The sequence below is a fragment of the Schizophyllum commune genome (genome assembly GCF_000143185.2).
Source record: "Schizophyllum commune H4-8 unplaced genomic scaffold SCHCOscaffold_8, whole genome shotgun sequence".
Lineage (NCBI taxonomy): Eukaryota > Fungi > Basidiomycota > Agaricomycetes > Agaricales > Schizophyllaceae > Schizophyllum > Schizophyllum commune.
Genome location: NW_026089545.1, coordinates 2,132,554 through 2,145,629, shown reverse-complemented (window position 1 = coordinate 2,145,629; position 13,076 = coordinate 2,132,554). Strand labels below are relative to the sequence as shown.

The 13,076-nt window shown below is 58.2% G+C and overlaps 7 protein-coding genes and 1 non-coding gene across 8 annotated transcripts; 5 read left to right on the top strand and 3 right to left on the bottom strand.

The window, feature by feature from the left end:
* Positions 1-111: 111 nt before the first annotated feature.
* On the bottom strand, positions 112-1,188 carry SCHCODRAFT_01097865 (uncharacterized protein; the record flags this gene model as incomplete). Its single annotated transcript, XM_003030348.1, has 3 exons — positions 112-138; positions 195-775; positions 828-1,188. The coding sequence occupies 3 exons, from the start codon at positions 1,186-1,188 to the stop codon at positions 112-114; spliced, it is 969 nt and encodes a 322-aa protein (XP_003030394.1).
* A 184-nt stretch (positions 1,189-1,372) lies between these two features.
* SCHCODRAFT_02632846 (uncharacterized protein) lies at positions 1,373-2,919 on the bottom strand. The gene is made up of 8 exons (XM_050345734.1): positions 2,618-2,919; positions 2,450-2,568; positions 2,298-2,394; positions 2,146-2,241; positions 2,002-2,094; positions 1,840-1,949; positions 1,695-1,786; positions 1,373-1,635 (listed from the first exon to the last, which is right to left on the bottom strand). The coding sequence occupies exons 1-8, from the start codon at positions 2,827-2,829 to the stop codon at positions 1,456-1,458; spliced, it is 999 nt and encodes a 332-aa protein (XP_050199375.1). The 5' UTR covers positions 2,830-2,919; the 3' UTR covers positions 1,373-1,455.
* Positions 2,920-3,145: 226 nt separating this feature from the next.
* Positions 3,146-3,246, top strand: SCHCODRAFT_t161. Its single transcript has one exon. It is a non-coding gene; the product is annotated as a tRNA-Ser (tRNA).
* A 106-nt stretch (positions 3,247-3,352) lies between these two features.
* On the top strand, positions 3,353-5,189 carry SCHCODRAFT_02548013 (uncharacterized protein; the record flags this gene model as incomplete). Its single annotated transcript, XM_050343652.1, has 5 exons — positions 3,353-3,436; positions 3,489-3,874; positions 3,924-4,137; positions 4,189-4,995; positions 5,048-5,189. 5 exons carry the CDS (start codon positions 3,353-3,355, stop codon positions 5,081-5,083), a joined length of 1,527 nt encoding a protein of 508 aa, XP_050199374.1. The 3' UTR covers positions 5,084-5,189.
* A 444-nt stretch (positions 5,190-5,633) lies between these two features.
* On the bottom strand, positions 5,634-7,957 carry SCHCODRAFT_02584362 (uncharacterized protein; the record flags this gene model as incomplete). Its single annotated transcript, XM_003030350.2, has 9 exons — positions 7,324-7,957; positions 7,202-7,270; positions 7,134-7,152; positions 6,996-7,083; positions 6,755-6,947; positions 6,361-6,696; positions 6,051-6,209; positions 5,877-5,951; positions 5,634-5,816 (listed from the first exon to the last, which is right to left on the bottom strand). Exons 1-9 carry the CDS (start codon positions 7,561-7,563, stop codon positions 5,634-5,636), a joined length of 1,362 nt encoding a protein of 453 aa, XP_003030396.1. The 5' UTR covers positions 7,564-7,957.
* An 803-nt stretch (positions 7,958-8,760) lies between these two features.
* Positions 8,761-10,677, top strand: SCHCODRAFT_057429 (P-loop containing nucleoside triphosphate hydrolase protein; the record flags this gene model as incomplete). Its single annotated transcript, XM_003029940.1, has 6 exons — positions 8,761-9,143; positions 9,196-9,336; positions 9,397-9,487; positions 9,540-9,604; positions 9,653-10,462; positions 10,509-10,677. 6 exons carry the CDS (start codon positions 8,761-8,763, stop codon positions 10,675-10,677), a joined length of 1,659 nt encoding a protein of 552 aa, XP_003029986.1.
* A 45-nt stretch (positions 10,678-10,722) lies between these two features.
* On the top strand, positions 10,723-11,991 carry SCHCODRAFT_02632834 (peptidase C15, pyroglutamyl peptidase I-like protein). Its single transcript, XM_003029941.3, has 3 exons — positions 10,723-10,803; positions 10,851-11,453; positions 11,510-11,991. Exons 1-3 carry the CDS (start codon positions 10,756-10,758, stop codon positions 11,759-11,761), a joined length of 903 nt encoding a protein of 300 aa, XP_003029987.1. The 5' UTR covers positions 10,723-10,755; the 3' UTR covers positions 11,762-11,991.
* Positions 11,992-12,027: 36 nt separating this feature from the next.
* SCHCODRAFT_02632832 (adenylylsulfate kinase) lies at positions 12,028-13,062 on the top strand. Its single transcript, XM_003029942.2, has 4 exons — positions 12,028-12,256; positions 12,307-12,542; positions 12,594-12,798; positions 12,849-13,062. The coding sequence occupies exons 1-4, from the start codon at positions 12,229-12,231 to the stop codon at positions 12,983-12,985; spliced, it is 606 nt and encodes a 201-aa protein (XP_003029988.1). The 5' UTR covers positions 12,028-12,228; the 3' UTR covers positions 12,986-13,062.
* Positions 13,063-13,076: the final 14 nt, after the last annotated feature.

Below are 13,076 nucleotides of genomic sequence, written 5' to 3'. Positions count from 1 at the left end.
TATACTGGCTGCCCATAGAAGATGTGCAAAGGTCACAACAATGCAAGTCCGAGCTCAATAACAATACAGAACAGAGCGAGAGTAGGTGCTTCCGTGAAGTACAGGGTGGGTTTACTCATTGGGATTGGTACGGCCGGCCTAAGAGGGACGAAAGTCAGCGAGGTCAAGAGAAGCCATATACAACGACCGCGCACCTGTTGGTCCCCGCCGCGATCTGGACCCTCTCCACAGCCACACAGCCATTCGTGCCACCAGCGCGTCGCTATTACTGGTCCTTCCTCAACTTCAGAAGACCGACTGGAGGCGTTTATGGGAGTGATCGGGGTCGGCGGTGTGTGTATTGGCGGCGGCGTCCTCGGCGGTGGGAGATCTAGGGGCTTCGGCGTCGGAGCATGGCGCAGAGTAGATTCGCGACGCGCCAACAGCACAGGTCCGTCGGGCGTGGGACCAGCAGCAGTCGATGCGTCCGGCACCTCCGCGAGGGGCTCCATGACCGGACCGTTCTGGGCGGGGTCCGCGAAAGGGTCGTCGTCGGGCCTGCGCCGGTGCTCGTTGAGGGTCGGAGAGGGGGTAGGCGTGGCGATGTCGTCGAGCGGCAGGCTGGCGTCAAGCGAGTCTCGCGACTGAAGCGCACGATGATTGCCCAACGGGCCGCCGGTCGGCGGTCGTGGCGGCGAGCGGGTAGAAGAGCCGGAGAAGAGCATCGAAGCACGGCGGGCGACGGCGCTCACCAGCGAGGACCGATCCCCTGCACTGCCGTTGACAGACTCACGAGCTCTACGGCGGCGCTCGCGCTCGGCAAGCTCCCACTGGCGCAGCGTCTATACCACGCGTCAGACAGAGGATAGCGCGCAGGAAGTGATCGCTCACCTCTTCTACCCGTCGCGTCTCTGCCTCCTCATCGTTCATGGGCGGGTACGAGCTTCCAGACCCCGATCGCTCGAACTCGTCGTCATCGCCCTCTGTGTCGGTCGACGGACTGCGCTCCTTCCCCTTGCGCTTCGGCGAGACGTGCGCCTCCTCGGACTCTGTGTCTTCGTGCCAAGCATGCGCGCGCGAGAGATCCTCTTCTGCCGGCGAGGGTGGGACCTGCTTTCCTGCTGGAACTGAGGTCTGCTTTACTGGCGTCTGCAACTTCTGAGGCCCATCGCCGGCCGTGATGGTCTCCAATGACGATATGGAGGACATGAGAAGAGGAGAGCGACGCGGGCGACGCCGTCGTCGGGAAGGTGGGAGTTAGTGTTCAAGGGAGAATGCCATTTTGAGATCAATCCGGCTGTCGTCATCGTCATGATGGCAGCGCGGCGCTTGTCCCCGAGAATTGCTGTTTTTGGCAACAATTATGCGCGCATCCGGCCCTGGAAACCCTGATGGCATGGCGAACAGTTTGAGATGCGTTCAGTGAAAGGCATTCCAACATCGGGTATACAATACAGTAGCACAAGCAAAGCACATCTACCACTCAGCACGCCTTGGGGATTCCACAAATGTCTGCGACGACCCTTTATGGCGAAGGATGGGCGCATGCGAATCGTCCGAGTACGCCGTTCCTATCCCACTGATCTGCGACGCATTTGGACTTGCGAAAACCGTGTTGTTCTCCCTCATATACTTGAGTTCTTCGTGCAGGGCGCTCTGCATAAATTGTCAGCGCCTTATCCTACCCAAGTGGCGGGGCCAGTCGAGGATCATACCTGGTCCCTCCAATATTTCAAGCGTTTCTCGCGTTCAATTCGTCCCTGCTTACGATGCAACATGAAGAGGCCGAGAAGAATGCCCACAGTGACTAATGAGCGGGACAGTCAGTGGGCGCCAAGGGGAAACATGGCCGACACGTACTAGCAAGGGTACCCCCTCCAATAACGATGTACACCCACGAAGGAAGTTTGCGCAGGGCAGATGTCGGTTCTCCACATTTGCCATCTGCCAAGCAATTGTAGGATTCGCACCTGCGAAGTTGCATAGTAAGCGGGCGATGCAGAAGCACGAGGGCGAGCGCACTCTTTATCTGCTGTACAGCTTTCTCCGACGTCCTTCGTCTTCATACATATGAGTTGCTGCGAGTCGCAGTAAGATCCAATCTTGCAGTTGTCTCTGTTTGCCTGCGTCAGCGGCACCATCTCGAGTGCACGGCAAAGCACCGACCTTGAGACGATCTGCGCGAATTCTCCGCCAGCAGTATAGGCAATGTATGCCGTATTCTCGACAACGCACGTCTCCCCAATCGTTACATTCGCCCACCTTTCAGCAGCGCGTCAGTGCTTGCGACCAGTTCGACAAGCTGCGAGAATACGCACATACAGGTATTATGCAGGCATACTGTGCCGTTATGATTACGCCCCGAGCCGCTATGATCTGCGAGCTTCCTCCAATCTGGTGGTGCTTCGCATTGATCTACACGCCTTTTCAGTCCAAGTTGAATCGCTCAGGCAGAGCGTCGCCAGCATACCGTCGCGGTTGAGCTGACATCGGCTGTCTACCCTTAGTAGAGGCTGGCATGCGTCCTCCTCGTCCGGACAGAACATCGTGTGATTACACAACGGCGGAAAGGAATCCGGATCGTCATAGCTGTCCTTGTTCAAAGTCCAATTCGCGAAGTCCAATGGCGTTCACGTACCCAAGCGGGAAGATATCCCTCCTGCAACCCTTCGGCATACACGTCCCATTTGAGGCGCAGTACGTATGCGAGTTGCAGTCGCTATAGAACTGATACGTCCCAATCTGCAGTCGGTTGTTGCCTGTCGAGCAGGACTCCCATTTGTTCTGGCTTCCAGCTCGTGCGAGGGCGGCAAAAGCAAGCAAGAAGGCAGTGAAAGATGCCCTGTTCATGATTGTGAAGGGCAGGTATGGTGAGCGCGTGATGAGGTACGGCAGTTGCGTGGGGCGTGCGATCAAGGAGGAGGAGGGAAAAGGGAAGTGACAAAGAAAAGCCCTAACGGAGGTAATTTTAGTCCCGCGCCACAACCGGCAGATTCCGCTGGACCCGCATCTCATGGGGTTGAGGTACAGGCGGCTATGACAGGACCTACCCTGGGAAGTAGTACTTAGGGAGGCCGAGGAGGTGAAGGGAAGCTGTCGGCGTAGACCACAGGAGGGCTTGCTAATTGCTATGACACACAACAATGCACCACACCGCCGATTATAAGGCCAGATGACCGAGTGGTTAAGGTGATGCCCTGCTACGACCCGTAGCCTCAGCCCAGGCATTGTGCTTTGCACGCGGGTGTTCGAATCGCCCTCTGGTCGAATGTTTTTGTCCTTCCGCCACTCGGAAGATGTGACACAAACCCCGCGAATATCGCAAGGGCCCGATCACGCGGCACGCGACTCTTTCACCGCGACACTCATCTCAATGTGTCTACTGGATCTTCCCGTCGAGTTGCTTGCAGAGGCCCTCCAGCATCTGGATTACCGTCATATCCTTCTCATACGACAGGTGCGCATTCCCCCTCTTCAGTCGTTGCTGTGATCCTCATTGCGTCCCCCAGGTATGCCGCTCTCTCCGCAATGCGGTCGATCATACAGCCAGACTACGTTACGACCTGGAACTCGCGAGGGAAAGCATGCAAGATGGCAGCAGACATGACCTCGGATCTGCCGATCGCCTACAGAAGCTCAAGGAGTACAAGCAAGCTTGGCGCGCGCTCGACTGGTCCGCGAACAGGAGGGTCCTTCATGGAGGGGTCTTCGCGATCTCGGGGGACATCGTCGCCTGCTCTAAGCGTACCGAACCAATGCACATCACCTTCACTCGGATAGAGTCAAAGCTGAGGGGTGTGGAAGGGCACCAGTGGAAGATCGACGCGCCGACGGGGCTGCGAGACTTTGTCATTGAGCCTGTTCTGGATTTGGTCGTCGTGCTTGTTGACGGAAGGTGCGTCTTCAGTCCGGGCATTCTCATCTCACGGACTGATAGCGTAAAGGGATGCAACATTCGAGCTGCACTTGATCGCGATGTCGACTGGACAACCCCATCCCAGCGCCACCAAACCCATCATCCCTGTCCCCCTCACCTTTGTTGCCGCTGACTTCAAGCCCATGATCTACGAAGACCGACTTGGAGTGCTCTTCTCCTCCCACAGCCTCAGCTACACGTACTTCACCGTTTGGAACTGGCAGACGGGAGAGAAGTACAGGGTACGCTACTTCTCCCTACTTTGCTATTCCCATCTTCATCCCCCGCTCTAGCGCCCCTTCCGTACTCGCCGCGTCCCTTCCGCCACCTTCCTCACCCGAGACCTCGTCGCCATGCCCTACACCTGCTACAACATCGACGACCACACCATCAGCACCACCGCCCTCCTCGTCGCAGACATCTCCGACCCGCACAAGCCGCACCGCGTCTGCCGCCTCTTCCTCCCGCCCGCCGCGCCCGACAGCACCCTCTTCGCCGACTTCATCTGGGACCAGCCGCTCTCGCGGACCTCAGATCGTCCCCGCCCTGGCTGGTTCGCCTCCGCGTCGCTGGAGCGCGTCCTCGGGCTCAGCGTCAGCGGCTTCGACGTCGCTTTCGGGACCACGCCCCCGACATCCGCAATGTTCATCATCTCCGTCCCCCACGTCGTCGAGCGCATACAGCAGCGGCTTGCCTTGTCCGGGGCCAAGCGCGTCACGTTCGAGTGGGCGGAATGGGGCCCGGACTGCTCGCGCGTCTTCTCGCACAACTGTCCTGCGCTTTGGCTTTCTTTCATCCACGGTACGAAGTATGCGATTCTGGACGATGAAGCGGTACCTCCCACTGGCTATACGGTCTACGATTTCTCGCGCTCTGCCGTGGAAGATCCTCAAGGAGAGAACCCTGAGGCCAACGACTTCATCATCAAGGGAAGAGACCTCTTCGCCGAGCGAGGCGCTTTCGCAATACCCGTGGAGACCAGACTTCCCTATCGCTCTATGTGGCGTCCACTCGAACCAGAGGTGGTTGAATGGATTGGCAGGCTAGGGGGTGACACTGGCTCCGTCATGTTGATAGAAGACGGTGTTGTATTTTCTCCGGTATGTTGTTCCGCTCTGCCAACCGTTGTGTAGTATCTGACGCGCCTTTCAGGATGCTGGTGGTGAATATTGGGCGTGGACCGTGTAAGATCATCGTCTTCAATCAAGCCATCGCAACTGCTGCTTTCAAGTTCTCTGCTATCCACCTATGCTTTCGACAAAACCCCTCCTACTTATGCATCATAGCTCACAACTACTCTATTGGCTAGCCAGTAATCACTGTACTTCGCTGCAGTCTGGCGAAACCTCCTGCTTCTTTTGTGCCTTCGAACAATACTCATCCCGCACATAATGTATCCAACAGAACTACTAACATTAGATTCGATACTACTAAGATCAACGTCAGCCCCGCCAGGTATAACTTATTTACAGGGGGTTCAGAGAGCGGTGCTGCGAGATACGCATGTGAGTAGGCGAGGAGATCGCGTGAGTAAACGTGAGTAGACGACGAATAAATATGGACAGCGAAGAACAATGGATTGAGGTTAGGCGGCCAGGTGGTAGAGGGTAGACGGAAGAGAGGCAGGTGATGGAGATAGGATGCGGAGAGAGGGGTGGAAGGAGGTGTACGGAGGGGTAGCAAGTATGCAGAGCGAAGTATCTATATCATGAGGCCAAAGCTCGGCGTTAGGGTCATGTCATGTCGGGAAACACACTCGATTGGAAGCCCTAGGGTGATGTGGCACCTTCGTCGGGAACGCCGTCGCAGGAGTTGACCGTCCACCGTAATCGCGGAGCGCCTCGAGGCTGATATCGAGCAGCGAACGCCCTCCTAAAGGGGGTCCGTGCGACCGTGCGACCCCTCGCACGCCGCCAGCTCTCTATGTGAGATAGAGCACGGCAAACATCGTCGAAGCGGCGCCGAGGAGAAGCCCGCGTACTGAAGGCCACGACATAGTCGAGCTTCCCACATTCCAGAATCCGGCCGGGTCCTGATACGTTGCATTGCGGAAGAGCTATGAAAAGCGTCGTCAGCCCCGCACAAACGCAGCGAGTACAGCAAGGGGTAGATAGTGGGCAGGAGACAAAGGGGATAGAGAGAACCGAGGACGTACCCGTGTCAAGCCCGAGGGACTTCTTGTCATACCCTCGCAGTCGTGCGTGACGCCCTCGACAAAGTCGACCGTCGCGTTCGCCGGGAGGCTCCCGCCCGAGATGTTCTGCAGCATGTTGACGAAGTTGAGCCCACGCTGGTAGTGGGTCATGCCTTGAGTCTATAGAGCGAGAATAGTGTCAGCAAACATTGCCAGCGCAGATGGTGGAGTGAGAACGCTTGGGACAACTAGCGCGATAGCCAGCGAGCACCTTTCGGGATACTGTCCGCGCAAATTTCGAGGGTGGTCGTAAAGGTTGCACACGACTCACCTGCGCTTGGCATCGCGTATCGCCTGGCCCGTCGTCGCCGGTCCCCCACGCATAATGAATATTACGCGAGTTGTAGCGCTCGACGATGCCCTCCCTCTGCAGATGCTTGAGCGCGTACGCCCCATACGCCGGCACCCCATCTGACAGCCCGTACTTCCACCGATCGACGTTCGCGCAGCTGTCATTCGGCAGCGGGCGGTCCTCCGTCAGCCACAGCAAGCTCCCCGGGTTCGCCATCCAGTACACGATGCGGTCGTCGTCCTTGCGGCTCTTGCGCAGCGCGGCGTACCGCTGCGTGAGCTGCGCGCCTGCCGAGTGGCCCGCAATCACCACTTGCTACACGCGAAGGGAGGCATCAGTGCGTCGGCAGGTTTCGCATGGGTGTGGCGCGCACATCAAGATTCGGGAACACGGTCTTGTTGAGGTAGTAATCGACGAGGTCGTCCATCACGTCGTAGGAGCTGATGTTGGCGAAGGTGTCGGGCCCGATGTTGTAGTGCCCGGACATCCAGGTGGTGCCGTTCCAGAAGAGCGTGCCGTTAACACCGGCTGCAGCGCCTGCGTCGATGTCCATCTGGTTGAGGAAGCTGTTCGAACCATCAGTCGAGGGAATAGACGGCGGCACAAGCACGTACACGGGTGCCATGACAGATATAGCATTATAATCCACGTCGGGGTAGGTCCCCCACGCCTGGTAGAGCGCCTTGTCGAGCGCCCAGAAGTCTTGGACGATCACTCAGTCCTCCGTACCCAGCGCAAGCATGATCACTCACAATACCAGTTATCCCTGAGCTAGATGAGCAGTCAGTGATGCGCCTGCATGTGTTGTAGAGGTGCTCACCTTGCCTGGAAGTGAAATGACCGCCCTCGTGATGTTCTTGGGATCTCGGTTTGAAGACATGTACATGGGCTGGAAGCGAGTTAGTTGCCACCCTCGGCCCAAAGAAGCTACACGAGACGCACGATAGAAGCCCCTGGAGCCACCTTCAGCTGAAAGTCGAGAACGATGTCCGCGTTCAGGACGTTAGGGAACCCTGAGTACCCAGTGTCTGCTACTCCTATCGCCACTGGCTGCACGCTATAACCACTAGGGTCAGGAAACGGTGTTGGCGGCACATCTTGTCGTCGCTCAAGGCGTGCTGCTGCAGGAAGGTGGTGGCAAGCGAACAAGCAGAGGAGCGAGAGATAGGAGGGGAGGCGCATGTTGTCGAAGGATCAGTCCAGGGGCGGCTGGCTGGCGGCGACAGTTAAATACAATAGGCCGATTCCTTCACTCCCGACTTCCGAGGATTCTCGACGCGACTGCACGAGAAGGCCACCGCTTCCGTACAGCCTTCAGTAGGGGGAGAATAGGGACAGAGGCTCCGAGGCGCGACCGAGGGTGAACACAAGCCTCGAGATAGCTGTCGTAGCGTTTTATGCGGCCGCCATCTATCGATCATTCCGTGGGCAGTCCCAGGGTGTTGGAGTCGCCGTGCCGTCGCGCCGGAGCGGAGGTCGCGACCGTCAGTTCTGGTTGGCCGCTTGGCGCTGTGTTCAAACTGTTCCCCCGCATGCCACGAGAGAAGGAAGTGCCCAATTGATCGGTGCTGATCCGACCCATCACTCCAGGCACCCAGGCATTCGAGGCACCCGTTCGAGCACCGGACGCTTTCTCCTTGCTCATGACCGCCACTTGCTCTGCCCGTCCGCCAAGTATTCGCTCGCTAGCAAAGTCCGTTTTCCGCTGCGCTATGCTGCTGAGTTTGAACGATGTGGTTCTCAGCGGGTCTAGATAGTCATCTACAGCGGTAGATAAGAGACCATATGAGCCGAACCCGCATATCAGGCTGTCCATGCATCGGCTCCATTGTCTTCTTGTCTGGTAGGAATTGGTGTACAACACGCTGCTGACCAGGCTTAGAATGGGGGCGCCTGAACTTCGCTGGCACGAAGAATCGCTTTTCTGGTGTATTGGCCTGCGTATCTTCATCCATATATAGATAGACTGTATCCTGCGACGAATGCGCGACGCCCGACGAGCTGCAGTTGGAGCAGTACAAACGGCGCGGAATCAGAGTTCAACTTCAACAATTATTGATCCGTTTACACGTGATGGTGCGACAATGTGACATGCGCGCTTACGGCGCGTGACGTCTCGCGTCTGCGACGCGCTTACCCTCAGCCATTCATGTCGACGAAGCAGGAGGGAACGGGTGCGTGGAGCTGCTTTAGATTGTGTACGACGCACTGACACTGTAATAGTCAATTGGTGCGATCTAAGAAGTAGAGTCCGCGGTTTCACGCTGAATGAACCCCAGCCCCGTATGCAACGAACGAGTATCAGCAGATGATATCAATGAACACCTGGACAACAACTGCACCCTCCCAAAAACCAAGACTCCCGCGCCCTCAACCTCGATGCGCAAGTCAACCCAGGCCCCAAAGGCAACCCAGCCCGGCACAGGCAGCACCTCCAAAGTCGCACCCATCTTCGCTCCTCGCGCCAAGCCTGATCCCACCCCTTCCGCCACTACCTCTCATGCCGCTCCCTCTCAATCCCTCCAAACCCCGCACATAAGCAGAAAGCGCACGCAGGATGATACACCCTCTGGTCCTTCTGCGAAGCGAACGCGCACGGGCGTGTCGAACCTGCAAGCAGCTGCGCCGCTGGCGGAGAAGTTACGCCCGAGCACGCTGGCCGAGTTTGTTGGGCAGGCGCACCTCACTGCGTCGGATTCGCTGCTCATGAGCACGATCAGCAATGGTGCTGCAGGAAGTATGATCTTCTGGGGACCCCCTGGGTGCGTTGAACTTGCTGGCGATGAACAGCATATTTCCTAATTCTTACCATAGGTGTGGGAAGACCACGCTCGCTCGGCTAATAGCCAAGCATACGGGTTCGATATTCCGGGAGTTGAGTGCGACGGAAGCAGGGATCAAGGACGTCCGTGCAGTTTTCGAAGAGGCGAAGAACACCCTGATGCTCACTGGAAGGTACGCTACTCCCGTATGCCTATTACACGTCCCTTTATAGTCGTTCACACCTTCCTGCAGGAAAAGTGTCCTCTTCCTTGATGAGATTCATCGCTTCAACAAGGCACAGCAGGATATATTTCTACCCTACGTCGAGCAAGGCTACATTCAGGTAGGTCTTACTCTAGCTGACTGTCTTGATAAATACTGATCGTCCCTTCGAGTTGATAGGCGCTACGACAGAGAATCCTTCGTTCAAGCTGGTGTCGCCCTTGTTGAGCCGATGCAGGTGAGTTGATATTAGCTATGCCCTGGCGCATGAGACTCATTCATACAGGGTCTTCGTTCTGGAAAGGCTTACAGACGATGACATCAAGACGATAATCCATCATGCCATTCAGCGAGCGGCTAAAGACGATGAAGCATATTCGCAAACCCCAGACGAGCCGGATATGCTCGACTTAACGTCCTCGCAACCAGCATCGTCTTCGCAGACAGCTGTGCCTTCTCAGGCATCAATGAACGAAACTGCGTTGGCTGCCTTTCCCCACATCACGCCCAAAGTGACTTCGACAATCGTCGCGCTCGCCGGCGGTGATGCTCGGACCGCACTATCCCTCCTCGAGCTCGTATTGAGGGCGTCACCCAACAGCGAAGAGTCGACTCTCATCAACAACCTGCGCAAGTCCGTCGTCGTCTCGTACGACCGCACGGGCGAGTCGCACTACGACATGATCTCCGCCCTTCACAAGAGCGTGCGAGGCAGCGACGGCAACGCAGCCATGTACTGGCTCGCGCGCATGCTCACCGCGGGCGAGGACCCCATCTTCATCGCGCGACGGATGACGGTGTGCGCGTCAGAGGATATCGGGCTGGCGGACAACCACGCTCTGCCGCTGGCGATTGCGACGATGCAGGCCTGCCAGCTCATCGGGATGCCCGAGTGCCGCATCAATCTTGCGCACTTGGTAGCGTATCTGGCGGAGGCACCCAAGTCGACGCGGTCGTACGAGGCGTACAAGAGGGCGGAGCAGCTGGCGAAGGAGGAGCCGACGCTGCCGGTGCCGATGCAAGTGAGGAACGCACCGACGAAACTGATGAAGGAGCTGGGGTATGGGGACGAGTATCGGTATAACCCAGACTATGCGTATGTGGGGAGGTTGGTTTTGTGGACGCTGCTAACGCTCGGGCAGACATCCGGTAGTAAATACATACGTACCGTTGGAGGTGGAGGGTCAGGAAATTCTGAAAAAGGCAGGGGATCTGTCGGGCAAGGAGTGGGATGAGGAGGCGCTGCAGCGGTGGGAGAAGGAGGTGAACGGGGGCAAGGAATGGGAGGGGCGGACAATGAGGCGGGCGTGATGTCGGTTTGCTTGGTTGTGTTGTGATGGTTTGAAATGATCAGCCTCGTGTTCTATCCCGCTCCTGCTGCTCGCTGCGATGGCACAAACGACGGCCAAGTACCACTGCCTGGTGACCGCGTTCGGGGTGCGTCGCCCGTGAGCCGTGCTGGACCGCGACTGAGCGTCCCCTAGCCGTTCTATCGCTACACAGAGGACCACAATCCGGCCTGGTTAGCCGTCGAGCCGCTGACGAACAGCATCATCGAGGACGAGCAGAACAATGTGCGCCCCATACACGTATCGACCCTCCAGATCCCCGTCTCGTACCAGGCCGTGATGGACGTCGTGCCCCTCCTCCACCAGCACCCGCCCGTCTTCCACCCCTCGATCGCCGACCAGGCCGCCGCCAACCACGTCGCGCGCCCCCAGAAGGGTTACGACTTCATCCTTCACGTCGGCGTGGCTGGCCGTGGTGCCCTGCGCGTCGAGCGCGTCGCGCACAAGTTCGGGTACAACATGAAGGACATCTATGGCCGGCAAGCGCCCGTGGTGGAGACCGCGCCTGTCGCCGTTGAGCCGGATGACCCAGGAGACGTACCGGCCGGTGTCCTGCACATCGCCCCTCCGCAGGGCGAGTCGCCGCAGATCGAAGAACCGCCAGAGCCGCAGCCCGTCGAACCGATCCGCCCAAAACGCGGGTTTGGCCCCGGCTACGAGAACTTCCAGGAGGAGGTATACTCGGATGTGAACATCAACAATCTTATCAGGAATATGAAGCAGCAGGGCTTCGAGGACGTGCGTGTTCTAGCTTGGCGATGAGTGGTCATGCGCTGACGGGCTGTTGTTCGCAGGTGTACCTGTCCATGGACGCGGGGCACTACCTGCCTGACTTCATCTACTACTGCTCGTTGGCGGAGGTCATCCGCAGCGTCAAGCCATACGAGCGGCGGCGCGGGACGCAGGTCCTGGTCGTGCACGTCCCGCCGGTGGGCCAGCCGCTGACGAGCGAGCAAGTGACGACGGCGCTGAAGCTGATCATCACCTGGGTATGCAGCGAGCTGCAGAGCATCGACGATACGCTGGCGAAGGAGCGATTCCAGTGATCGCTCCGCTCGTTGTGAGTATACCCGTCTCTTGCGGCAGCGCACTGATGTCCTGACACGTCGGGCGCGCCACGTCTGTAGCCTGGAGTCCTTCTCATTTGGAATCGTCCGCTGTATCTATTACCTCCCCCTCTGCGTCCGTTGTACATACTTGTAATCCTCATCGTGACTTGGACAATCGCTGTTGCTGCCACGTTCGCCCGCTGTCCCCTCCTGCTGCCCCTGCTGGCGTCGCGGTCACATGTACTGCGAGGGCGCGTTAATAACGCCATCGTCGCGTGCTCATGTGCGCGGTGACTAATTCCGCGCCGCTTGTGGCCGTCCACAATTTCCCTCCGCTGGCGACTCGCGGGCGTCCTCTGCTTTTTGGGAATTCCTGGTCGACAGCGGTCCTGCCCACTATATAAACCGTCCCCTGCGGCCAGCGACATCCCATCAGCACCACCACTCGCCCCCCCTCTTCCCCCATGGCCACCAACATCACCTTCCACCCTGGTGAGCACCGATCGCACCGATCGGCGTTCCCCCCACTCACCGTAGCGCAGGCTCCGTGACCGCCGAGGAGCGCGTCAGCCTCTTGCAGCAGCGCGGCGCGACGATCTGGCTCACTGGCCTCAGCGCCAGCGGCAAGTCAACGATCGGCTGCGCGCTCGAGCAGCACCTCCTCCACCTCAAGAAGTTCACCTACCGCCTCGACGGCGACAACATCCGCTTCGGCCTCAACAACGACCTCGGTTTCGACGAGAAGAGCCGGAACGAGAACATCCGCCGGATCGGCGAGGTGCGCCTTGCCCCTATCTATTCACCTTTACCTTGCTGACCTCTTGTGCAGGTCGCGAAGCTCTTCACAGACGCATCGTGCATCACGATCACCGCGTTCATCTCCCCCTACCGCGCGGACCGCGACTCGGCCCGCCAGGCGCACGAAAAGTCCAATCTCCCCTTCATCGAGGTCTTCGTCGACGCCCCCCTCTCCGTCGTCGAGCAGCGCGACCCGAAGGGCCTCTACAAGCGCGCTCGCGCTGGCGAGATCAAGGGTATGCCTCTTGCACTTACGCACGGATCGCCCCCGCTCATCTCCGTACAGACTTTACCGGCATCTCCGCGCCTTACGAGGCTCCTGAGAAGCCCGAGATCCACATCCCGACGGACAAGTTGGACGTCCAGGAGGCGGTTAAGGTCATCACCGACTACCTCGTCGAGAACCACTACATCACGCTTTGAGGGACGAAGGCAATGCTGCATGTAGAATATTCATTATAGACCTATCTATTGACTGAAATCCATTGTTGTACACTGCAGATGGACGACGAGC

Coding starts and splice junctions, on each gene's coding strand:
- SCHCODRAFT_02632846 (XM_050345734.1), bottom strand. CDS start 2,829: ATGAACAGGGCATCTTTCACTGCCTTCTTGCTTGCTTTTGCCGCCCTC. Junction 2,395..2,449: donor ATGTCAGCTCAACCGCGACG/GTATGCTGGCGA, acceptor AAAGGCGTGTAG/ATCAATGCGAAGCACCACCA. Junction 1,950..2,001: donor AGCTGTACAGCAGATAAAGA/GTGCGCTCGCCC, acceptor GCAACTTCGCAG/GTGCGAATCCTACAATTGCT.
- SCHCODRAFT_02632834 (XM_003029941.3), top strand. CDS start 10,756: ATGGCACAAACGACGGCCAAGTACCACTGCCTGGTGACCGCGTTCGGG. Junction 10,804..10,850: donor GCCTGGTGACCGCGTTCGGG/GTGCGTCGCCCG, acceptor AGCGTCCCCTAG/CCGTTCTATCGCTACACAGA. Junction 11,454..11,509: donor AGCAGCAGGGCTTCGAGGAC/GTGCGTGTTCTA, acceptor TGTTGTTCGCAG/GTGTACCTGTCCATGGACGC.
- SCHCODRAFT_02632832 (XM_003029942.2), top strand. CDS start 12,229: ATGGCCACCAACATCACCTTCCACCCTG. Junction 12,257..12,306: donor CAACATCACCTTCCACCCTG/GTGAGCACCGAT, acceptor ACCGTAGCGCAG/GCTCCGTGACCGCCGAGGAG. Junction 12,799..12,848: donor TCGCGCTGGCGAGATCAAGG/GTATGCCTCTTG, acceptor ATCTCCGTACAG/ACTTTACCGGCATCTCCGCG.